The following is a 25,776-nucleotide window of genomic DNA, read 5'->3' on the forward strand; positions in this document are numbered from 1 at the left end:
CCCCTTGTCCACATGTTTGTTGACCCCTTCAGAGAACTCTAATAGATTAGTAAGACATGATTTCCCTTTACAGAAACCATGTTGACTTTTGCCCAACAAATTATGTTCTTCTATGTGTCTGACAATTTTATTCTTAACTATTGTTTCAACTAATTTGCCTGGTACTGACGTTAGACTTACCGGTCTGTAATTGCCGGGATCCCCTCTAGAGCCCTTTTTAAATATTGGTGTTACATTAGCTATCTTCCAGTCATTGGGTAGAGAAGCTGATTTAAAGGACAGGTTACAAACCATAGTTAATAGTTCTGCAATTTCACATTTGAGTTCTTTCAGAACTCTTGGGTGAATGCCATCTGGTCCAGTGACTTGTTACTGTTAAGTTTATCAATTAATTCCGAAACCTCCTTTAATGACACTTCAATTTGTGACAATTCCTCAGATTTGCCACCTGCAAAGGACGGCTCAAGTTTGGGAATCTCTCTAACGTCCTCGGCCATGAAGACTGAAGCAAATAATTCATTTAGTTTCTCTGCAATGACTTTATCATCTTTAAGTGCTCCTTTAGTATCTCGATCATCCAGGGGCCCCACTGGTTGTTTAGCAGGCTTCCTGCTTTTGATTTGGGAAATTTGATTGTGAAACAAATAGGCTCTGTACCTCCAAATGCCACTTTGGTAACGAATCAGTCACCAAACTGCTACCTGTAAATAATGATTTGTTTTAAATCAGTAAAGTGATATGGTTTTTTCAATCTGCCAGGGAGCCCCCCATGTCAGAGCTCTGTGGATTCTGTCTCCTACTCCCACAGTGTAGCTATCTCATTCTCTTAGTCAGGGAGCTCGTAAATTTCTGCCTTTTGGAGCACATGAATCCTGGTCTTTTAAACAACTAGAAGTGTGGCAGTAGAGTGGTACAAGGCATTCCCTCTCTCAAGAGGCTAATTGCAATACTTTCACAGCAATTTTGCAGATTCATAATAAGGGTGGTGTAAAAGATTCCTCTTATGTTTTTCTCCCAGATGGCGGGAGACCCTGGTCATGCCCAGTTATTTACTCCAGGTGGCTTATACACAGGCCCCAGTTCCTTATATCTTGCAAGAGAGACCCTTCCCTTTGTGGACCTTCTTCAGTCCCTTCTTATAGGGGATCAAAAGGAAAGTTAAATATCCAGCCCACCCGAGAATAACTTCTTCCCAGAGCCCCTCAAAGGGGAAAAAAGGCCAGCAGTACCTTCTTTCTTCAGAGGCCATCTGCACAGCGGTTTTTGAGAAGTCATTCTGGCTGGACTGCTGAATCGGGCTCACTTTGTCAGGCTTACGGGGAGTGCGGTGAACTCCCAGGGTAGGGCCGGGGTGGAGATCTCCTCCTGGATGGGAGTTCCCCCATGGCTCCAGGATTTGCTCCTGAAGTCTCCTGCTCAGGATGATCTCTCTTCCCAGTTGACTGCAGTTTCCTCCTTTTTAAAGTCCGCCTCCCTACCATACGTGATTGATGTGGCCAGAGCGGTGGGACAGGCACTGTGTGCAGGGCTAATCTGGCACCTTCCTCATCAGTGTGGGGTTTATACATCCTGTCACAGGTGGCCATAGTAACTAGAGATGGTAGTAGTGAGTACAGATAGAGGATGTTCAAATTAATACCTCGTGGAGGCCGAAAAAGCAAGTAGAAGCAAGTGTGTTCTGTGCTTGTCTCTTAGTGACACATTTTTTAAAAGTAGAGGCTACATATGAATGGAATCACAAGCCTATATTTATACTTTCATAACATGTACAGCTAGCTAGTGAAGTGCCCCATGCTGAACTAAGTGGAGGGATTCCTTGAGAGAGGCTGAAAAGATTTTATTTATTTAAAACTTTAAAACAGCACTATCACAAATGCACAAAGATTAGGATGATCAGAGACATCAAGATCCTGAATAGGAACTTGGAACAATCCATAGCTTGTGTGTGTTGGTTTGGGGTTTCTGAAAGCAATGCAAAATGTACCTGTCTCTTGTTTCACATTTCCACTGGGTTAGTTGTGTGACATTTATAGTACAGTTCACTGTATGTGCAGCACCCAGGTAGCAATATGCACAAACAGTAAATATTATTTTGCTGGAATGCCAAGTAAACAAACTGATAAAGTGTGATTGCATTCAATTTCTGTTTTTCTCTTGGGGATGGAAGCAATATGTTAACTTTAATGAGGCATGTGCTAAAAGAAAGATACTAATAATATTTGTTAGAGCCAGGCATAGCACTTGTAGGAATGGAAGCTTTCACTTTCTTCTTTTTGACATCCCCAGTCTATAAATGAATTGCATGAATGTGTTCATACTGTGACTTTATGTTCACTTTTATCCGCTGCTGGCTGCAAATATGCTTTTAATTCAAAACATTCTATTAATTTTAAAGTGCCCAGAGCAAAAAATGTCTAGGCAGGGCTTTGTGATTGCAATCCCGAACACCTGGATTGAAACAGGCTGGTTTTAAAAAAACTTTTAATCCTTATTTTAAGAGGCCTACTTCATGTAAAATAACACGACATTGTGATAGTACAATGCTTGCACTTTTAGATTGACTGCCCTCCATTAGTATTGTTTGTATCTGACTCTGCTGTAGTAAGATTATGACTTCTGGAAAGCTGATAGGATTGCAGTATCTTAATAGAATTCTAAATAAATAAAATTAACCTCTACGCTTGACCTGCTGTGTTCTCTCGGGGACTGGGACTAGTGCCCATCAAAAGGCTACTTTAGAGATGCTGACAAATGTCTACTAAAAACTAATATTAGACCATGAAATTCATGTCACTTGAGTCCAAATGTAGACAATTTGAGCCCAGATTTCCAAAGGTAAAAGACTGGTGGCCTAAAGGGAAAGCAGTGGATGTATTGTTTCTTGACTTTAGCAAAGCTTTTGACACGGTCTCCCACAGCATTCTTGTCAGCAAGTTAAGGAAGTATGGGCTGGATGAATGCACTATAAGGTGGGTAGAAAGCTGGCTAGATTGTCGGGCTCAACGGGTAGTGATCAATGGCTCCATGTCTAGTTGGCAGCCGGTGTCAAGTGGAGTGCCCCAGGGGTCGGTCCTGGGGCCGGTTTTGTTCAATATCTTCATAAATGATCTGGAGGATGGTGTGGATTGCATTCTCAGCAAATTTGCGGATGATACTAAACTGGGAGGAGTGGTAGATACGCTGGAGGGGAGGGATAGGATACAGAAGGACCTAGACAAATTGGAGGATTGGGCCAAAAGAAATCTGATGAGGTTCAATAAGGATAAGTGCAGGGTCCTGCACTTAGGACGGAAGAACCCAATGCACCGCTACAGACTAGGGACCGAATGGCTAGGCAGCAGTTCTGCGGAAAAGGACCTAGGGGTGACAGTGGACGAGAAGCTGGATATGAGTCAGCAGTGTGCCCTTGTTGCCAAGAAGGCCAATGGCATTTTGGGATGTATAAGTAGGGGCATAGCGAGCAGATCGAGGGACGTGATCGTTCCCCTCTATTCGACACTGGTGAGGCCTCATCTGGAGTACTGTGTCCAGTTTTGGGCCCCACACTACAAGAAGGATGTGGATAAATTGGAAAGAGTCCAGCGAAGGGCAACAAAAATGATTAGGGGTCTAGAGCACATGACTTATGAGGAGAGGCTGAGGGAGCTGGGATTGTTTAGTCTGCAGAAGAGAAGAATGAGGGGGGATTTGATAGCTGCTTTCAACTACCTGAAAGGGGGTTCCAAAGAGGATGGCTCTAGACTGTTCTCAATGGTAGCAGATGACAGAACGAGGAGTAATGGTCTCAAGTTGCAATGGGGGAGGTTTAGATTGGATATTAGGAAAAACTTTTTCACTAAGAGGGTGGTGAAACACTGGAATGCGTTACCTAGGGAGGTGGTAGAATCTCCTTCCTTACAGGTTTTTAAGGTCAGGCTTGACAAAGCCCTGGCTGGGATGATTTAACGGGGACTTGGTCCTGCTTTGAGCAGGGGGTTGGACTAGATGACCTTCTGGGGTCCCTTCCAACCCTGATATTCTATGATTCTATGATTCTACTTTAGTCATCACTGTGTTTGTTTACCAGTGCCCATACTATTGTCTCAACAATATGCTCTCTAAGGTATAACATTCATGCCTGTATTTCACCCTCTCACCCTTCTGCCCTCGTTTTTGCACCCAAAATTTGGGGCAGGTAAAGCGTTGTTCAGTTCAGGATTTTGGTTCAGACCCATTTCTACTAATGTATTTTATTCTTATAGATATTTTTAAAGATAATAGTTTTCTCTGACCAGACAGCTGGTTTGCTAGCAGACAGAGGCATTGTACATAACGCAGTGTATTTTTCTCAAACAGGATTTGCAGGCACAAGACAGAGCTCACCGAATTGGTCAGCAGAATGAGGTTCGAGTCCTGAGGCTGTGCACTGTAAACAGTGTGGAGGAGAAAATACTTGCTGCTGCCAAGTATAAACTAAATGTGGATCAGAAAGTTATTCAAGCTGGCATGTTCGATCAAAAATCTTCAAGCCATGAACGGAGGGCTTTCCTACAGGCTATATTGGAACATGAGGAAGAAAATGAGGTAATGTACTTGGAATATTGTTTAAGTGCTCAAAAAAGAGGAGAGGTTGTTTTCAAAGTAAATTGGCTAGAATATAAGAATATGAGGCATGTTCAAAGAAACAAGGCCCAGTTTGCAAATTTGGCTTCCCAGTACTGCATTTGGGTGGTCATATTATCACATGGGTACCTATAATGCTAATCAGAGCACCTCAATTCACAATTAGGTTGTAACTTACATTAATTCCCCTCCTTCATGAAGTTGGAGAAGTAGACACCCTATAACTACAGGCTACGCTTTTCAAATGTAGGTGTCTAAGGTGAGGCTCCTAAATCCATAGTTATGTGCCTAAATAGCCTGATTTTCAAAAGTACTGAACACGGGGCAGCTTTGCATGTTCTTGAATCCAGGACCCTGCCTCTGCCCATAGCTGCTTCTGTCTCCTATGTTCCTGAACAGAATTAACAAACCCTACCTTCATGTGTTTCCAGGGTGAGCCAGCAGAATAGCTCTCCTTCTTTCTGCAGGGCACTAGAGTGTGATACCTTGTCACATTGAAGCTTCTGTATTCCAGAGCATTTTGTAAATTTCCTTGTCAGCAGTGCCTCCCCTAGGGCCAATGGGTTGCTGCAAAAAGCTTCCAAAACTTTACTTTTAATTGATAGAAGTGTAATAGTAAATTAGAAGTTGCCTCTGCCCTCACCTCATCCCCTTTTGAATTGTGGCAACAGAATGGAGGAAACCTTATTCCGCCCTTCCCTTTAAGTAGGTTAGTAACCACAGGACACACTAACAGAACTCTGTACAAATACTAGATCTGTGACACTTTTTCAAATAATTCCATTCTGCGGTGACTTCTTCACCACCAAAAACCAATAACAACCTCCTACATGGTCAGAGACTGTAGGGCTCTCAAAGCCTAGACTGTCCCTTTAAATATTCTTACTAGCGTCTGAGCATGGGTTGTACTTGAGTAAAGAGCATCTCCTGTAGTCTATGCTTTCATTAACATGCAAGTATGGTTCTCCAGGAGGCCTCATGGTTTCTCAAAGGTCAGGGAAATTACTTCTTGAATAATTAGACTTTGTTTAATAAACTGTTATCAATGGTACATTGATTATATACCACTTAGACAAGGCTAGTATGTCATTAAGTGGGAGTAGGTTTTTTGTGGGGGTTGTCAACAAACTGATTTCATAACGAATATGAAAGGGGTTGCACACAACGACACTGTTTTGATTAATAATCCTTTGTTTTCTATTTTACCTCAACAGTGCAAGTATAGTTTGGTTTAACTCACAGTGAAGTAACAATATAGTAGTCACCCAGTCAACAGCATCCACCAAAGAAGCTAAAATTAATATGAGTAGAGTAGATTGAAATCAATAGAAATCTTATAGTTGGGGTTTGGGTTTGGCTGCATAGCTAACGTTCAGGGTTCCTGGACATGCTTCCTTTGACGGATAACCCTAACTAGTACAAGAAAATGGCATTCAACAATTAATAACTTGTTTTAAAAATGATCTACCTAATATGTTATTGTGTGAAGATACTATATATCTTCTGGTTTTGCTACACTTACTTCCTTTTACTAACAGAAAATGATTCTAGTAACTAGTAATCCACCAGTGTGCCGGTTCCCGTCCATAAAGGGTCTGATTCTAAAGTCCTTACTAATTCTGAAATTCGAGACAAAAGTCAGTAGGAGTTTTGTGTGTGTGTGTGTGTGTGCGCGCGCATGCGTTAGCTTTTTAACCATCCCACAATACATATATTTTCTCATTATGATAACCTCTCACGTCACGCAACAGCAACTATTAACCTGTTATTTGCAACTGTTTTTAATATTACGCAAAAAGCGGGTAAGCTTAATAGTAAAATTGAGGTTTGTAAAGTACTGTGGTAGGAAATCCAGTCTGACAGCGCGGAGGCTGGAACTTCTTGAGCTCTGCTTATGTTGGGTTATAGACAGTATCGTGAGGTCAGTAAAGTCAGTCTTGCTGTGAGGTTGTATTCAGTTTCAAATTTACTGGCATGTAATTTACTGTTTTGAACCAATTGATCTAAAGCCAAAAGAGAGATGAAATTGTATAGAAGTTCATTCACAAGACTATGCTTGGCTAGGTTATATAATTTTGATGGATTTTTTTAAATAATCTAGTTTATTGACAATGTAGTTACAGATATGAAGATTGCAACTGTGTTTCTAGAGTATTTTGTTGAGTTATCTAGAATCTCTAGAACATAACGGGGTAGCCTGAAATCGTTATTAAAATTGCTCATTGACAACTCATGCCAAAGACTTCCCTCAAGTGAATTTTGTAAGATTATCCAACCTTCCCCTTTCTTAGGCTTTTTCTTGCTGCCTATGAATAAAAATTAGAGGGATAAAAATTGAATTGCAATTTCAGTTGAAATTATTTTTGTGGTGAATGGGCAAACCTAGTAATCTCACAAAATATTGTTTGGGCCCAGAACAATATCATTATGTTATGATGTTGCTTATGCAATGAGTTTATCTTGCAGGATAAACTTTTAGAGACCGCACCCATAGGAGGAAGGAGGCTGGAAAACAGTCATGTTCAGTTAAATAACTGCTATAGCAGTTGCCCATACAGACTTAAACCTAATGTGCTTCACTGTAGCCAAACATCTGATACATATGGGGGCATATCCTCAGCTGGTGTAAACTGTCATAATTTCGTTAGCTTCAATAGCGCTATGACAATTTAAACCAGCTGAGCATCTGCCTTGTGGACTCTTTTTTGCAAACTTACCTCCGCATGTTCTTTCTGTTTTATTTTGTTCTAAATTATGATTCCCTTTCTGTAAAGAAGTTCTTCTGGATTCTGATTTTATTAATAATCACTTTGACCAGGGAACCTGCCGCTGTTAGGCATTAGTATTAAAAGAGTGAGGTACACACCAGCTGCCAGTCCTTCAGGGTTAGGCATCTGGCACATAAACAGAAATCTTAGACAAATGCAGTTAGCGTGCATACACACTGTAAAATGTGTCAGCATGGCAGTCTAGCTTCATGGAAGCCTTAGAAAAAGAACTGACTGAGAAGTAGTTACCTGAGTCCATAATGTAGATATGTATATTATCATAATGAGAAAAATACTTTGAATGAATAGTTCAGATCAATTCACAATTAAAAAAGAAGGTGAAGTGGGGGGCAGAACAGTAAATTGTCTTTCCTTGTATTAACATAATTAAGAAGGAAAATGATAATCTGATGTAACAAAATATAGTCTGGCCCCTTTAAAGAATAAGGGGGTCAGGACTAGTCCATCCTGTTCCCTGACATGGGAATAGGTGTTTAAGGGATCAACAGACAAGCTGGTGAATGGTGGCTAGGTGGTGATCAGGGAGCTACCTCCTGGACATGCTAAAAACCCAGCTGTTAGTTGACTCTGGGGGAGAGAGAGAAGAGAAGCTCCAGGAAGCAGAGCTGGAACCTGGGTACTGTGGGCTGAGGAAGCTGGCTTGAAACATTGTGCAGCCCCAGAAGGGAGGGCTGTGGAATATCTTAATGGGGGAGGAGGGTTTGGGCCCCAGGGGCCAAAGGAAACTGTATGTTTATAAAGTCTCAGTGAATGGGACCCTAGGAAGGGAAATACTAGTTTAAATGCTTTTGGCTGCAAACAAGTTATTTGGGAAAAGCAAGAGGACACTGAGGTTGGCAAGCCTGCAAGGCTATGCTATGCTACGAGAAGGCATGCTCTGTGGATGCCGTCCTGCCACACTGTTACTGTAATATCTGGAAAATGTACAGGGAATGGATGTTTTAATAAGAGCCCAAACTACAGTCCCAGCTTAGTGCCCTTTCTCACACTGCGTCAAACACTATGCGAAGCATGTGCAACATTTATAGTTAAATTCTGTCAGGTCAGTTTTCAGACTAAGACTTCTATGGTAGGGGTCTGTGGACCACAGGTTGAATTTCCAAAGGGTCTGCACCTCCAGCTGAAATTTCTTTAGGGTCTACAAATGAAAAAAGATTGAAAACCACTGATTTAGAAAATAACATTTGGGTAGGACATCAACTTTAACTTTTTCTCCTTTTAGTCTGGTACTGAATGTTTCCTTGTGAGTACAAATCTCAGACCGCCCCCCAAAGTCAATACCGTGGCATAATGAATTGGCTTATGTCACAGCAAGCATTAAACTTCCTGCATTTCTCAGTCAGTGTGTAATCTTTTAAAATATTGATCTTAACTGTATTTAATCAAATTTTAACAAGGACCATTCCCAATATGCTACCATAAAAATATATCGAGTGAACATAAGGTTGTATCATTAAACACTCAAAAGTCAGGAAATGCTGAAGTTTATGTACACAACTTAAAGTCTGCCACTTGTGCATATTCATTTAAGTATGGACTTGAATTATATGATCACATACTGTTTCTCAAAAATTACTAAATATATTCATGCAACAACTTTCACAGTCTGAAATATATTAAACTCAGTGGCACTCCTCCCATGCATAAAATTACACACATGCCTAAGTGTTGGCAGGACTGGAGCCTAGCTGAGATGTAGTCTGGGAATTCCTAGAAACAGGGCATTGAACATCTTATCCTTGGAAAACTTCCAGCAAAATGTAGCATATGTTGGATAAGTACCATTTACTGTATACTTCTCATATAAATCACTTTCATGGATTCTCTTTCTGTCATACACAGAATATACCTGGACCATCTTGTGGTTCTGTATATCTGTGGACATGGCGGGAGGAACTACAATAAAATTGAACAAAACTTTGAGAAATAGTATGTCATTGTAGAATTCAAAACTATTGTAACATATACATGTGGAAGCAGAGTTAAGGCTTGTCTTTGGTAGATCCTGAGTTTGAGTGCTTAACTATGCAACTTTATATTTCTCTTAATGTAGGGCTTCGTTTGTGTGTATGGTTGGGTTTTTGTTTTGCGTTTTGTGATTTTTATTTTTTTTTCCAACTCTCAAAGTTTTTTTCCAACTCTCAATCTCTTCTCCCCCTTCCTCCATCACCCAAATTGCTCAGACTTTCCACTAACAGTTCCCTTTATGCAGAGAATAAGCATGGAGAACTTCAGACCAAAAGATTAAAGTTTTGGAAAGTTATGAGTGACTGAAACTGAGGTGAGAATGGATGCTACTGGGCAACATGCACTGTACTGGTCACCATATCTCCCATTAGAACTACCTTGAAACATTTAATTAAAAAAAGACATTTTCCTATTTCAACAGAGACTACGAAAGGGGAAAAAAAAAAAAAAAGTCTTGCATATAGATGATAGTTAACACCAGAACCATTTTGTCTTGCAGATATGGATTTGCAGACTTAATAAAATGCAAATACCAAGCAATTTCTTAATGTATTTGAGTGACCTAATTCATATTCCCAGTGCTAAGCACACTTAGCATCTATATGTGGGATCCTTTCTAAGTTGCAGCAGAAGCACTGTGCTCGGTGTGTGTGGTAATTGTCTATTAATGGTATCCCTAAATTTACCACCATAGCTATTTTGTATTTTATTTGCCCCTTCACTTCTGTGGCTCTATTCAGTATAGTGCATGGCTCACTTTACCGTTGATTTAAAGAACATAAATTTGAGAGATGTGGATATATAATGGCAGAAGGGATGCTTTTTATTGCCTGTTAATACTTCCTTGCTTAGGGAGGCAATTTCCATGGGCAGTGGTGCTTTTAGGTTTTGTGCCTAGAACAGGTCGGCAGCCTTCGGCACACGGCCCATCAGGGTAATCCGCTGGTGGGCCGTGAGATATTTTGTTTACGTTGACTGTACGCAGGCATGGCCCCCCCACAGCTCCCAGTGGCCACAGTTTGCCGTTCCCGGCCAATGGGAGCTGCAGGAAATATCTTAAAGCTGTTTAAGGTCACGGGTCGGAATCAAACAGTATTTCGTAGCTTCATTTTCCAATCTGTGACATTGTAGGTGAAACTAACATTCAGTACAAGTGTGTTTATCTGTGCTAGTGTCCTTGTTCTGGATATTGCAGATGGAAACTGTGACTGGAAGCGTTGTTGCTAAATGCACAGATTTTTTATAGCAATGCCATTGGATTAAACACTGGCATTTCCAAGGTCTGTGAAGGAAATTGCACCTGCTTCCTGTTGAAGGAACTATGCAGTTGTTACTAGCTCAGCCATGAAAGTGCATAAGGTGTAAACATAGTTTTATATTTTTAAACATACCACTTTTGTAAGCTACCATGTTGACAGCTCTTGAGAATGACGTCCTTTCTCTGGAGAACAGGTATAGCTTGGGCAGGGCAGTGCAAGCTTCCGTCGCAGTGCTCTGCGAACATTCTTCCGGCTTAACTCTGAGGCGCCATCTTCATCTGTAAGAGGGTAGTTTGGGCTCCAGGCCTGTTCAGTCTGTGGCCTCTCCTCTGAGACTGCTATTAAAGTTGCCAGTTCTGATGTGGAGACTTGTCAGCCAGTAGGTGGACTTAGAACACCAACACCTTTCACAACAATAAATATATTTAGAGAGAAAACTGAGCACTGTAGAGCCTGATCATGCTGAAACATGTACATTCTACTGTACAGAAGCAGACCATTTTGAATGGAATACTAGATTCTAGATTTATTTTGCCAGTGAACAGCGTTTGAGGTTTTTTTGTATGTTTCTATAAAGGAACATCTTTGTCAAGTATCAGAAGGCAAAACTTAAAGTTAGAGCTTGTGATGGGGCATTGGGTTAAAGAAACAAAGCTTGTCCAGTTCCTTTCTGTGATTAGCAGTACTGTTATGTTAGGATTCTCCTCCTTCAGCCTTGCTAAGGCAGCAAAGATAGCATGGGAGAGAAGTGGCATCTCTGGGGAGTCCATGAAGAGAATATTGTACATTAGCAAAAGGGAAATGTATACATTAACTGAAAAAATGAGCTGACAACGAGCTGTGCTTGTGATCCAGGAAAACCACAAACCAAAATTTCCTGATTGCACAATTGCTCATTTCTTCATACTACACTTATGAAGATGGTAATAAGTCCCACCTGCATCTTTGATGAAGTCAAACCTCTGTTTCCTCAGAGTGGCCTATCAGCTAGAGGCTTTCAGTTTTAGTTTTGATTTGAGTGTTTTTCATGTGTCATCCTCAGGGAGAAGGAAGGTCATGGCAGCCCTGACCTGGTAAGAACGGATGCATCAGAGCAGCCACTGCTTTGCATGTCCATAAATCTTTTTCTCTCTATCACTAGGAAGAAGACGAAGTTCCTGATGACGAGACTCTGAATCAGATGATTGCACGGCGTGAAGAGGAATTTGATCTCTTCATGGTAAGGGCACTCTGACAATAAGTAGTACAACTTCTTCCGTAGTCCTTTCCTGTTAACATTTTATGTTGCTAGAGCTGCTAGTCTTTTGGGATTCAAACTATAGAATGGTATTGTGGGAGAGGGAGGAGCATTTGCTTATTTTGCTCCCTATTTGAAAGAGAATGTAATCTCCATTGAAAAGGGAGCAGCTTCACTGGATGACTAAAAAGGGGTAAGTCCTGAAGAATGGTAAGGTGAAGGAGTGTCCACTGCATGCTAACTCACACACTATAGGGGAAAGAGGATTCATAGTTGCCTTGGAAGAATTCAGTGCCTATCAGCTGGTCACTATTTCTGGCTCTGATTTTTTGATACTATACATTTTAAATGGCTCTACTCATGTTGTGCTCTACTGGGTTTCTGCCATGGGCAAATATAATAGTTTAACCAGTGGTATGTTAGAAGCTTATGGTGGTGCTCTTTTCTTCTATCAGAGTAGCAGCCGTGTTAGTCTGTATCCGCAAAAAGAAAAGGAGTACGTGTGGCACCTTAGAGACTAACAAATTGATTTGAGCATAAGCTTTCGTGAGCTACAGCTCACTTCATCGGATGCATTCAGTGGAAAATACAGTGGGGAGATTTATATACATAGAGAACATGAAACAATGGGTATTAACATACACACTGTAACGAGAGTGATCACTTAAGGTGAGCTATTACCAGCAGGAGAGCAGCAGGTGGGGGGGGGGGGCGCCTTTTGTAGTGATAATCAAGGTGGGCCATTTCCAGCAGTTGACAAGAACGTGTGAGGAACAGTAAGGTGGGAAATAAACATGGGGATATAGTTTTACTTTGTGTAATGACACATCCACTCCCAGTCTTTATTCAAGCCTAAGTTAATTGTATCCAGTTTGCAAATTAATTCCAATTCAGCAGTCTCTCGTTGGAGTCTGTTTTTTGAAGTTTTTTTGTTGAAGAATTGCAACTTTTAGATCTGTAGTCGAGTGACCAGAGAGATTGAAGTGTTCTCCAACTGGTTTTTGAATGTTACAATTCTTGACGTCTGATTTGTGTCCATTTATTCTTTTACGTAGAGACTGTCCAGTTTGGCCAATGTACATGGCAGAGAAGTGTTGCCGGCACATGACAGCATATATCACATTGGTAGATGTACAGGTGAATGAGCGTCTGATAGTGTGGCTGATGTCATTAGGCCCTATGATGGTGTCCACTAAATAGATATGTGGACACAGTTGGCAACTGTCATTAGTTGAGGTTGCTGCGGGGTGATGTCAGGGGTCCGGTTTGCCTTGTCTGCACTGAGAAAGTTTAGCAATTCTTTAAGCAGGACTAGATAATACAGAGGTACAGCATCTGGTCTACATTAGCACTTCCGTCATTGTTAGCAGCAGGGAAGCTGTGCTGCTTGGAGAATTTAAGAAGTCTGCCTAAGCACAGCTATTGGATTGGCCATTTTGTGAGCACCCAAGGCAGGGATTGCTCAAGGGAGCCTCCACACCTTCACACGCAAGGGCCTGTCACAATCCCAGACCCTATGTTCATGCAGCCCCTGGAGCACACACCCAAAAGGGGGAAGTGTGGAGGTGGACTCATTGCACTCTGCCCCTCCTGCACTGGAGGAGCAGGCCACTGCATTTTCTAAGATGTTGACAGATAGAGAGACACATATCCGGAAAGCTGGGAGGGACTGTAGGAGCTTGAGACACAATCCCAGGGGTAGTATAGCTGCACACCACCTCTTGCTCAGGGATGTGCCGTAAAGCACAGTCTGTACACAAGCATGAATTGTCACTTGTACCAAACTTCAGATGGCAGAGGCAACATTTCCCCCAGGTGGCAAAGCATCATATTGCTATTAAGCTGCCAGCCCTACTCTGCTGTGCTCTACTGAATGTTGCCTGAGTAGCACTTAAGACTTGAAAGAAGTGATATATGGGAGAATGGGTCTGTTCAGGAGTTCTGTCATTTAAACATTGCCACAATAGGAGTCAGGTGTGAAGAGTTTGGCAGGCCAGGAACCAAGAGGAGAATGTTTGATTTGCCAGCACTGCTAGTCAAGTGTATAGTTACAGACCATGGTAGTAAACTAAATGGCTCCTTCCTGATGTCCATCACAGATACACATTTTTGCACACCCAGTGCAATTTCCTGCTGCTACTGTTGTGTTCAAGCTGAGTAGTTGACTTTACAAGATACATGGTGATTGACATGGGTGATGTTGTATCAGAGACAAAGATTGAAATTTAAATATCTATTTTTCACTGTGGAACACAAGCAGATTTGTTGTCTGAAACAGCTTCTTAATTCCAGCAGCCCAGAAGGAAGGAGCCAGATTGCAAGTTGAACCTCATTGTTGAATTCATGGCTAACTTCAAAAAGGTTCTGAAGCTCTCTCTATTTGGATTAAGCTTGAGCATCATCACAAAACAACCAATAAGGAGGGGATCAGGAGTCATGACAGTTTTGCCATTGTTAGTGCTTAAATCATGCTCTCTATATTAATGCATCGAAAAACCTCTAAAGGAAAGTAAGGTGGGTTAATTTAAATCAAGGCTATTTAAATCACTGATTTAAATCACCAAGTGAAAAGCCTTGATTTAAATAATCAATTTTAAATCAACTTTTCCACCTGTACTTCAGTTACTTTCTAAAGAAAGGTACATTCTCATTGGTTAATATAACCGTGAAAATGTGTTCATTTACAGCTAAACATAGCTTCCATCAGTTAGCTCAGTACCGCTGCCAACTTCAGGGTTGACACAGCTTCCAACTCCGGAAGCATACTTGGTAGCATACTCGGTGCCGCTGGTATGGTATCCACCACCAGCACCAATTCCCTCGTCATGCCGGGCTACGAATTAGTCAGACCACTTGCTCACACACTCAGGGCTGGCTCCACCTTTTGGCTCCATCTGAAGGCCAGGACTCTTTGGTGTCCAGATTGGAACCATCTTCCTCTCACTCTCCATCGCCTGACCTGCATCAGGGGCTGTTCATGGAGTGCTATGGGTACCAGGATTGGTGCTTGTCTTGCGGTCGGGCTGAGGGGCCCTGGCCCGGCACCTACTGGCCACCTATGCCCTATCCATGCCAGTGGCCTCCATAAATGTGTGGGATGCTCCTTCCTGCAGAAGTCCCACTCCTCATCTTGCCTGAAGGCGAGATCATCAACCACGTCCGTGGCAGTGACTGTCAATCTGGCACTGGCCCAGGCACTGGTGAGCCTTTCCCTCGTGGAGCCACCAGAGTCATTCCTTGCAGGTCCATCAGTTTTGAAGCATGACCCAGCCCTGGTGGAGTTAACCATTTCATCTTTGTTCCCAGGCAGTTCAGTAGTGCCTGGCTCTTCCTCCCCTTTGGTACTGGAGGATTTCAGGGTGTACCAGGACCTTAGCAATGTGTGGCTGCTTTCCTGGGTATTCAAGCAGAGTTCCTGCAAGAGAACACTCACAAGTTATTGGATATCCTGCAGCTGTCTGCCCTCCCTGTTAATGATGCGCTCCTTGAGCCTGCAAAAGTCCTCTGGAGCATGCCAGCTTCGTTACCACTTGAGAAAGTTACATGGAAAACTGCTACTTCATTCCGGTGCAGGGATTTGAGGGTTTATACTCCCATCCGGCCCCAGATTCCCTGGTTGTAACTGCGGTGAACAAAGAGCCTGGCAGGGCAGTGTTCAGTCCATTCCCAAGGATAAAGACTCTAAACAAATGGACCTGATGGGCAGGAAGATTTATACTTCCTTTTCCTTGCAAAGGCGGATAGCTAACCAGCAGGCATTGCTGTCCCAAGTAAGACTTTGTGAACTGGCCGGCTATCTCTAAATTTGCAGACCAGCTGCCCAAAACATCGAGAGAGGAATTTTGGGCATTTGTCACCGAAGCCTGCTTGGTGGCTAAGACTTCACTGCAGTCCATGCTGGATGTCGCAGATAGTTTGGCCAGAGCGATGGCCTTGAGAAGAGCTTCCTGGCTTTAGAATTCAGGCATTGCTCCTCATGTGCAGCAGGCCACAGAGAATTTCCCCTTCAATGGCCCAGCACTGTTGTGGGAAAGACGGACAAGACTCTGCATTCCGTCAAGGACTCGGACACTACCCTAGAGTCCTGTACATGCTGGTGGTGCAGAGGCCCCACTATGGTAGTCAACAGCGACAGCAGCATGTATTTGAGGAGCCTTTCCCTCCCCGAGATAATGCGACTACCCCAGGAAAGAGCATAGATCCTCTAGGACAAGGGTTCTCAAACTGTAGGTTGGGACCCCAAAGTGGGTCGCAACCCTACTTTTCTGGGGTAGTCGCATTATCACGGGGCGGGAGAGGCTGCTCAAATATGTGCTGCAGACGATATTCCTGCTGCTGCCGCCGCCACCACTGTTGACTACTGTCGTGGGGCCTCTGCACCACCAGCATGTGCAATAGCCAGGGCTGCTGTTAGACTTGCTGGCGCCCAGGGCCAAACCCCAAGCCCTACCACCTGGGGCCGAAGCCGAGCCAAGGGCTTCAGCCCTGGGCTGCAGGGCTCAGGTTACAGGCCTTTTGCCGGGGCTGAAGCCCTGGGCTTCGGCTTTGTCCTCCCAACCCCAGCTTGGGGTAGTGAGGCTTGAGCTTTGACTTTGTCACCCCCACCTAGGGTGGTGGGGCTCAGGCTTTGGTCCCACCTTCGGGGATTGTGTAGTAATTTTTGTTGTCAGAAGGGGGTCATGGTGCAATGAAGTTTGAGAACCACTGCTCTAGGACAAGACAGTCAGGTCCTGGGTTCGGACAGTCCACGTGCCCTCCCAGCACCCATTTTGACTTGTTGGTCCAGAGCAGTATTCCAGTCACTGCTACTTTCTCCCCATCTACTCTATTTGGGCACAGGCTGGCCTGCTTTCACAATGCTTGGGGCTCACTCACCACCGACAGCTGGGTCCTAAGCAGCATCAGATCAGGCTGTGCTATCCAATTCCTCTCCATCACTCCCCTCACCCTTCCACCCTGTTCCTTTTCAGGGACCCCTCTCATAAGATACTGTTCCGGGCGCAAGTTTCTCTCTACTGGCTTAGGGAGCACAGGAGGAGGTTCCACCAGTACACCAAGGTCACTTCTGGTGTCCAAATCCAAGGAAAGAGTAAGACCCATCTTGACCTTTGTGACCTCAACAAACATCAGATACATGAGGTTCTGAGTAGTCAGTCTATTGACTATTCTCCCTATGTTGTCCAAGAAAGACTGGTTTGCTGCTCTGGACCTCCGGATGCCTACTTTCATGTGGCAGTTTTGCCATTTTTAGTACATGGTGCTTCCATTGGTCCTCTCTTCTGCCCCTTGGGTTTTTACTAAATACATGATCATCGTGATAGCATATCTCAGGAAGACAGGAATCCACACCTTCCAGTATCCGGAAGACTGGTTACTGAGGGGTAGTCACAACAAGGAAGATCTTGCTCATGTCAGTGCTACACTGCCCTTGCTCGACCCTCTGGGTCTCATCTTAAACACCAGAAAGTCAGCTTTGGTTCCGACTCAGAAAATTGAGTTCATGGGGCCTTAGACTCTTTAAGTTCGAGAGCATTTCAGCCAACCAACTGTTTTCAGGCTATTCTCCACCTTAGCCTCAGTGTGCAGTCTCAGCCTTAGCTCGGATATGCCTAAGGCTCTTGGTCCGTATGTACTCTTGCACACAGATGGTCCAGTTTGCAAGGCTGCATCTTTGCCTACTCCAAATGTGGCTCAGGACAGTTTACTGTACGACTATTCACCCCCTGGACAGATTGATCTGTCTTCCTCAACTGGTCCTGGACTCCCTGCAGTGGTGGATGTGTCCAGAGCATGTTTTGCCAGGATGTTCCCTTCGTCCGGCACTTACCTAACAGGTCTCTTGTCACTGATGCTTCCGTTATGGGTTGGGTAGCAAACTGGGGGTTGCTGATAGTTCGAGGTGGGTGGTCAGAGCAGGAGTCTTCACTGCATATCAACATGCCGGAGCACTGGGCCAATGCATACCACACTTTTCTGGACCATATTAGTGGTCCATACACTTACTGACAATACCTCCATGATGTATTCTGTGAACAAGCCATGGGGGGAGCATGCCCCAGGATGCTCTGCCATGGCGCAATCAGTTTGTGTCAGTCCTGCATCAAGGAGAGTATCACTCTTATAGCAGACCACTTGCCTAGGGTCCAGAATCATCTTGCAGACCACCTTGGCAGGAATTTTTCCCTGAGTCACGAGTGGTCTCTGAAGACAATAATTCTCCAGGTCATTTTCACAGCTTGGGGCATGCCAACGGTCAGTTTGCTACAAGGGGCAACAGGAAAGGTCATTTGTTCTGCTCATGACAGGGCCTCAGTGCGATGCTTTCCTTTTCAGCTGGCATTCAGCTCTTGTGTATGCTTTCCCCCCCGATCCTGATCATCCCACAGGTCATCCTCAAGCTGAAAGCAGATTGAGCCAAGTTAATTCTCATTGCCCCAGCAAGGCCAAGTCCCATGCTGGTTCTCTGACTTTCTCACACTGTGAATTCAGCTTCCCATACGCTGCCTTCTCCATCCTGACCATCTCATAGAGAATCACGGTGACACCTTACATCTTATGGTGAAGCTGCTTCATGGCTAAATGAGGAGGAAGAGGGTGTTCGGTGGCTGTTCAACAGATCCTACTCAACAGTAGAAAGGCCTTTACCAGAATGGCCCAGTAAGCGAAATGGAAGTGGTTTTCGGTGTGGTCACTGGCCTGTGGAATTCAGCCGATGCTGGCCTCAGTGCAGGACATCTTGGAGTATCTGGTGCACCTTCAGTCGTCAGGACTTGTACTTAGCTCATTGACAGTGAATTTGGCAGTGATATCGGCATTTCATCCCCCATTCATGGAAGATTGGTCTTCTCCAGGGCCATGCTAGCAAGATTCTTAGAAGGGCTTCTTTGTCTCCATCCTCCAATCTGACAGCTGATTCCTCTGTAGGACCATAACTCAGTCCTAGCGGCTTTGATGGGACCTCCGCATGAGCCCTTGGCATCTTGTTCCTTTCCCTTTTGTGTCAGAAAACTGTTCCTGGTAGCAATAACATCCACAAAAGGACTGTACGAGTTGCAAATTCTTTCGCACAATTCTCCATTTCTTGCTTCACCTCATCTGCTTGTGTCATATGCAGATCGCACAAAGGGTCAAGCAGTCTCTTCAGAGATAACATCCTGTATGAAGACTGCATGTGAAATAGCTTCAGCTACACCTCCTCAGTGGGTCTGTCACAAAGAGGTATACTCTGTCAGGGTGATGGTCCTTGGATTACGGGCAGTATGGCCTAGTGGCCAGAGCCAGTAGGACCGCCCTTCCGCACAGGGTACCAGGGCCTAGCAGCCAAGAAGAGGGTGGGCCATCACCTGGGGTGGGTTGGCAGCTGGGGTAGGGAGACCCAGCCCCTCCCAACTCCACCAGGTCCCAGCCCAGGGCCCTATCAGCAGAGAGAGTTTCCGCCACTGGGTCAGTGGGGATCTGTCCGAAACATGCTGACCCTGTTCCCAGTTCCATAACCAGATCAATGTCTAGTCCCCAGGAGCTACTTCCTACCTGCTCCGTAATCTGTAGGCCCTCTGTTCCTCCGGGGCAGTTGGCAGGCTAAGCTCTTGAGGACTCCTTGTCCTCACGGCTTCTGTAGGTAGCCTGGTATTTGCCTGGGTCTCAGCTCACCTGACCTCTGCAGTCTGGGGCTTCAGCAGCTCCCAAGTAGGAGCTTGCAACAGGCAGCCTCTCTCCTCAGCAGTCAGCCCAGACTGAGCTGGGCTGCTCCCTTTTATACTGTGGTTCCAATTGGAGCATGCAAGGGTGAGGGGGCCTGGCTTCCTCAGCCCACAGTATGAGGTTAACCCCTTCCTGTCCAGTGCAGGGCAGGTATAACCCCTCATAGGGTGCTAGCTCATTCTACGAGACTGCAAGCAACATTGATAGCATTCCTCAGTGACTTCTCAATATTGGACACTTGCAGAGCTACTGTGTAGTAATCCATCCATACATTTATGAACTATTATGCCATTACTGCATCTTCCAGGGTGGGTGCCGAGTCCCACCTCCTGGGGTGGGTACTTCTTGTGAGTCACCTTAGTGGACTCACAAGTGTCCACTGAGGAATGCTATTGACGTTGCTTGTATATAAAATTTATTTTTATTAAATAAAACAAGACCATAATATAGTATAGGACCTACTGTGCCAGAAAAGCTTGACCTCAAAAGTTGAATGTTTTCCCCATATTCTTTCTTTATGTAGAAAAGGAGCCTTCTATTCAAAGTTTTTGATAGAGGCTTATGAATTCAGCATTTTTTTTTATTTTAATATGTTAAGAGGTTATAATAAGTTTAGACCAACACATTTTATATTAATTTCAGATTTCAGTTAAAGTTCATTTTTAAAAAGAAAAAAAATTATTTAGTTTATTATAATGTAAATATTATATTGTAAATATTATACATGTTAATATTAATATGTAAATATTATACATATTATAATGTAAATAACAAAACCAAAAAAGTGATTTCAGTAATAAAAATCAGATTCTTTTTTTCAAAAATTCATCAATTTTTATCTGCTGTGAAGGAAAGTAAGGAGCTGACACTAAGCGTTAAAAGTCTGGAAATGAAGTTAACACATCCTTCAAAACCCAAAGTGTTAAGGCAAGCATTTAGTGGATAGGAAATGCTTTAATTGTTAATAAAGTAATAAAGTAATAGGTAGACACATTGAAATGCAGTTTTAGTCTGAAAAGTTATTGTCATATTAGCATTGGGGATGAGGGTTCCATGTTTCTCAGTAATTTTAATATCAGGTGTACTCTGTTAACAAGGAAAAAGTTGTTTGTTTTCTGTCTGCCAGCCCTGTACAGTCAGCTTTGAGATCTCAGTCAAGTTGGGAAGAAGAAGGTTTCCTTCTCATGCATCGTCACCAGTAATAAAGATTCTGCTTTCACTGATACCTGTACAATCCTGTTCCCTTCAGTGGGGTTGCACAGGTGTAAGTAGAATTTAACGAACTACTATATTGATACATAAGAAGGAACAGAATTTAACTGCCTGTCTTAGCTGAGCTAAGAGGAGTAAAAGGCAGTAATGTACTTTAGTCATGAATGTGAGCAGACTGAATAGAGATGGGAGCTGATTGATTTAGCAAGAAGGCATCATTTGTACACTCGATTTTCAGATTATAACTGTTCCTTGGTCTAGATCCTCATATGCAGCTGGAGAGCATGCAAAACCACCCAGGAAAGGATGTGCAACAGTGGCTTTTGCTTCCCTGATTAGCGCCAATTGTGTGCCAGGCCAGCCCTCCGGCATAACTCAGAGAAACCTGAAGGGGCTGATATGACAGCTAGTGATCAGCGAGATGTAAAGAAGCGGCAAGCCACATTACTTTCCTGGCCATGCCTCCTGTGCTGGCAGTGGAGCACAGGGGTGTAGAAGCTACTTAGCAAACCAAATGAGCCCCCTGCATTGGTGTGATTCTCTCATAATCAGTTACGCTACAGCACATCTGTGCCAGCCACATTGCATCCCAGTATCAGGCCTTTATGTTGAAAATATTCTTTGTACTGGTATTAAGTAAGAACAGATCATAGTCTCTTAAACGTGGCATTTACAGCCAAGTCATTAGCACCAGAAAACAAGATATTTGTGTCTGAGATATTCTTAGCTTACCTTACCTTGTTCATAAATACTTCTCCATAGTATACTATCACTGTAGCAAGTCTTACAAACATTTCTGTATGCTGTGATAATCAATGGAGTGCCTCTCCCTCTTTTTATCCCACAATTCCATCCTTTTAGAATCTTTTCAATTCCTTATTCCACACACAAGTGGCACTGCCTGCCCAGAGGCTCAGGACATGAATTCCAAACAGACTCACCTGTTGGGTCTTTCAGATTTAGTATAAGCCTCCCCACTCCACCTGGATCTCCTAGTCAGCAGCAGGAAGCACTTCCCATTTCTAGGCCAAGAAGTATTGCATTTAATCCTCCTTCAGTGTTCAGCGTAAAGATTTATAGGCAGGTTTCGAGGCAAATGCTTGCTTCTTGTTGAAAGGTAGTAATAAATTGAAATTCTTTCTTGCTTTTGGGTGCTTACTTGTAATTCTGTCACACAAAGGTATTTAAAGGACTTGTACGTATGGACAAATAAAAAGAAATCCCAGCATTTTGTCAGATTTCTTTTCAGACATGGCATTAGATATTAAAGAAATTGCGTAGGGCAGTGGTTCTTAAACTGGAGTTTATGGCCAGCAAGGTGTCAGCCGGAAATCTTTTTATTTAAAATAATAATAATAATCCCAAAGTCTTGTTGCTTTTGCGTGTGTACCATTTCAATAAATAAATGGATACACACATGCAGTACTCATTGAAGGTCTGACCAGCCTTTAAGACAGGTGTCTGTGAAACTAAATGACTGGATCTCTGCATTCCCTACAGTTCTTTCCAGTTATTTAACTTTCAAAATAACTCTTTCATTCCCTCCCACCCACCCACTCACTCACTACAACTGCTCCTAAATCAGATCCAAACCTACCCTGAATTTAGGGAGGAAAAACAACACAGAGGGAATGGACGTTTTCTACCGAAATTGGAATAACTCTGGCCCTATCAAATGCTATCACTGGATGAGTAGTGATAGTTAACAATTGTGAATATTGTGGGCAACCCCTAACCCTCAGCTATTATTGACTTTTCCTGTGACTTGCTGCAAGTGTTAGCAACCTTATTTTCTGGTTGCACCCCTAGCAAGAATAGAAAAAATCAGCAGTGAGAATTAGCTGTGTCATTGAAATGTTTATTAATGTGTTGCAACAAATCTTTAACTTTTCCTGCCTTACTTGATAAACAAAATAAGGGAAAATATAAACTTGTTTCTAGTTAAAGTATAATATAAATAAAGCCGTGTCTAGTACTATTTTTTAACTAAAGTAAGGACTCCTAATCTAAAATCATCCTTTGAAATAGGATCCTCGCACCCAAAAAGTTTGAGTTGATACTTTATTTGTGCTATTTTAATTAATTTTCCTTCTCAAAACCAAAATGGCAGTATATTATTATCCTTATGCTAAAAATAAGTAGTTGTAAGCTCCAGATGAGAGCCATCCCCCTTGTTGCTCCTTTTTAGGACCAACACAGTTATAATAGAGAAGGTATAGGCTGCCTGTTTCATATGTCAGCAATACAGGATATTTTTGAAGCTGATAGTTTTAGACCCTGATCAGGCAAACAAGTACATGCTCAACTTTACTTACATGGACGTGTTTGCAGCATACGGGCCTTAAGTCACTAGATTAGTTTCAGGCATAATCGACGTTGCTGTGGGTGCATGTGTATAACCTCTGTATGATACTAGTGAAACAAGGTAAAATCATTCATTGTTTTATCTGTCTGTCAGTGACATATAGGAAGATTTGATCACAGGTATCCCAGTAATACAAGGGTTTTTTATGAGTAGCTTTTGGGGAAACAGAATTCAAACTTGTAATCTTTTGTAGTCAGGCTCAAGGAGAGTGTCTTAACTTTTTTCCTCTCACATTTTCCCTCAGGAAAGAAGCATTATTAATACGCATTTTGACTTAGCCTTTCAATCCATGTCTTGCAAATAGCAAATCAAATACTTCTACAAGGGTAAAAAGTTAATTATTTAAAGGATGCTGATCTATACAGCTTATGGGAATGGTGTACTTTACTAATCCTTGCTACTAAGTAATCAAAACGGGCCTGTTGAGGCCTTTTCTCCGATTATACCTGTACATTCTTTGCCAGACCTGCCAACAGTTCAAACCCATGCTAGGTTGCCAGTTAGTTAATACAGAAATTGTCATATTTTAAAAGGGGAATAGGAAAGTCGACGTAATGTAGAATTATATTTAAAATGCATGCAATGTAAGGAGGTTCAAGACAGCAACTTGATCACTTGTGGTTTAGTTATCCCAGAGCTGTGAAAGGATGATGCTCTTCAATTTGCACTAGATATAGTACAGTGTGTAGCCACAACAGAATTAAGAATGGATTGTTTGTGAGTAAAAAGGTTTGTAACAAGTCAGTGACCACAGCTGTAGCAGCTTTCAGTGTTACAGTATCTTGGCGTTTTTAACTTTTCTTATTGTTTTTTTCAAAATATGAAGTCCACAAATTTTGCAACCACCTAATGGTCATCTACTTAGTTAATGGGAATTGGGAATCCATATCCCATAAGCAGCTTTGAAAAATCTCAGCAGTGTACTCCATTTTATGGAATAATCACTTGTCAAGTATGAAAATAATCCAGACATCTCTTTGAGTCATAAAAACATTAGTGCTGTAACACAATCTGATACTTCTAGGATTCTTAGCTTTTTAAGTAGCATAATCTGTGGGGGAAGGGGGTTTGCCGGGGGGGGGGGGGGGGGGGGGGGGGGTTAAAATGTTTATGTGGTGTTCCAGTAAACAGCTATCAACATTCCAAGTGGATAGCATTCAGGCTCTGATAACAAAGAGACAAGGTGTCCTCTGAATAGGATTGAGGTTTAGGAACTTCTTTATTCCATCTTAGAGAATTCCTTCTGCGGCTGTGTGCATAGGTTCCCCTTCAGTAAAATGGGAATAAAACCTCAAAGGGTTATTATCAAATAATTTTAGTTTTTGTAAATCACTTATATCAGTGATAATAGACTATAAAATATGTGCAAAAGTAGAGACAGCATTTTAAACAGTAACTATCCCACTACCGTTATGACCTGATTTTCAGGGGCGCTAAGTATCTGCTCCTCCCATTTACTTCAGTGGGAACTGTAGGTTCTCAGTACCTCAGAAATAGAAGCCACGGTGTAATAACAAACCTGAATTAAAGATTCATGACCAATTATCATGTATGGATATTCCTCGTTTTAAATACTCCATAAAAGTATGGAGAACTGGGGACGAAATGTAGTCAGACTGATTTAAAAAGAACATTATGTAAAACTTAATACAGTATTAAATACCCAGCTTTCCCACACTGGTCTTAACAACTGTACTGACTGCCCTTGCAGCGTATGGACATGGATCGTCGCAGAGAGGATGCCCGAAACCCCAAGCGCAAGCCTCGCTTGATGGAGGAGGATGATCTGCCATCCTGGATTATTAAAGACGATGCTGAAGTGGAAAGGCTCACCTGTGAGGAAGAGGAAGAAAAAATATTTGGGAGGGGGTCCCGTCAGCGCAGAGATGTGGACTACAGCGATGCTCTCACAGAGAAACAGTGGCTCAGGGTATGTGCCACGTTTTTCCTTTCTGACAGCTGGTATTTGTGGGAGTTTTGTTTTTTTGGGGGAGGAGGGGGTTTGTCAGTAATGATTACAAAGTTGGAGTTAGAGGAATGTGTGGAATTAAAAATATAAGTTAAGTTGCTGGAGCCAGGCACTTTTGCTAGACCTGGAATCATTATTCATCTCTGTGTTGCAAATATTCTATTGCCGTAGATCTAGCTATTTTTTACTCACATACTGTTGTAATTTTTCAGTGATTCAGATGCTTTTTCATGTTGTCTATCAAACCACTGATTACTGTGGGATAAAACAAGACACAAAAACACACTGAGCTTAATTAGAAATCCAGAAAACTTTGGAAAAGTCTTCTCTCTCATGCTTTCATTTCCATGTGTCTGTGCATTTCCTGGTTCCAGTGAGATCAGAAAACTTCCGAAAGAGACTGTTCATGGAAAGATTTCCAGGCAAGAGAGCCTTGACTCAAGAAGCCAAACTTAGCTGATTATTCACACCAAACCTCTGATTCTTTTGAGATTTCCCTATCATCCTGTGCACACACCTAATAATCTTCAGTGCATATAGCCTTTCAGTAGGTTATTATTTGTCTGAGGGTGGTAGGAAGTTGTCGTTTAATCTTCAGAAAGTCTTTCCAAAACCATGTAAGAGACTTTTAGCATTCTTTTCTCAACTAGAATTTCCAGAAAGGATTGCTAAAA

The 25,776-nt window shown here is 42.7% G+C and overlaps 1 protein-coding gene across 7 annotated transcripts in view; it reads left to right on the forward strand.

Moving 5' to 3' along the window:
• Positions 1-25,776, forward strand: part of SMARCA2 (SWI/SNF related, matrix associated, actin dependent regulator of chromatin, subfamily a, member 2) — a 182,645-nt gene that overhangs the window by 105,441 nt on the left and 51,428 nt on the right. For all 7 annotated transcript variants that reach the window (XM_007065585.4, XM_007065583.4, XM_043547242.1 and 4 more), the window contains 3 exons: positions 4,336-4,563; positions 11,760-11,837; positions 24,845-25,063. In XM_007065585.4, coding sequence (XP_007065647.1) covers positions 4,336-4,563; positions 11,760-11,837; positions 24,845-25,063 — 525 coding nt within the window. The remainder of the gene's footprint in view (positions 1-4,335; positions 4,564-11,759; positions 11,838-24,844; positions 25,064-25,776) is intronic.

The sequence above is a fragment of the Chelonia mydas genome, chromosome 5, assembly GCF_015237465.2.
Source record: "Chelonia mydas isolate rCheMyd1 chromosome 5, rCheMyd1.pri.v2, whole genome shotgun sequence".
In the NCBI taxonomy this organism is placed as follows: domain Eukaryota; kingdom Metazoa; phylum Chordata; order Testudines; family Cheloniidae; genus Chelonia; species Chelonia mydas.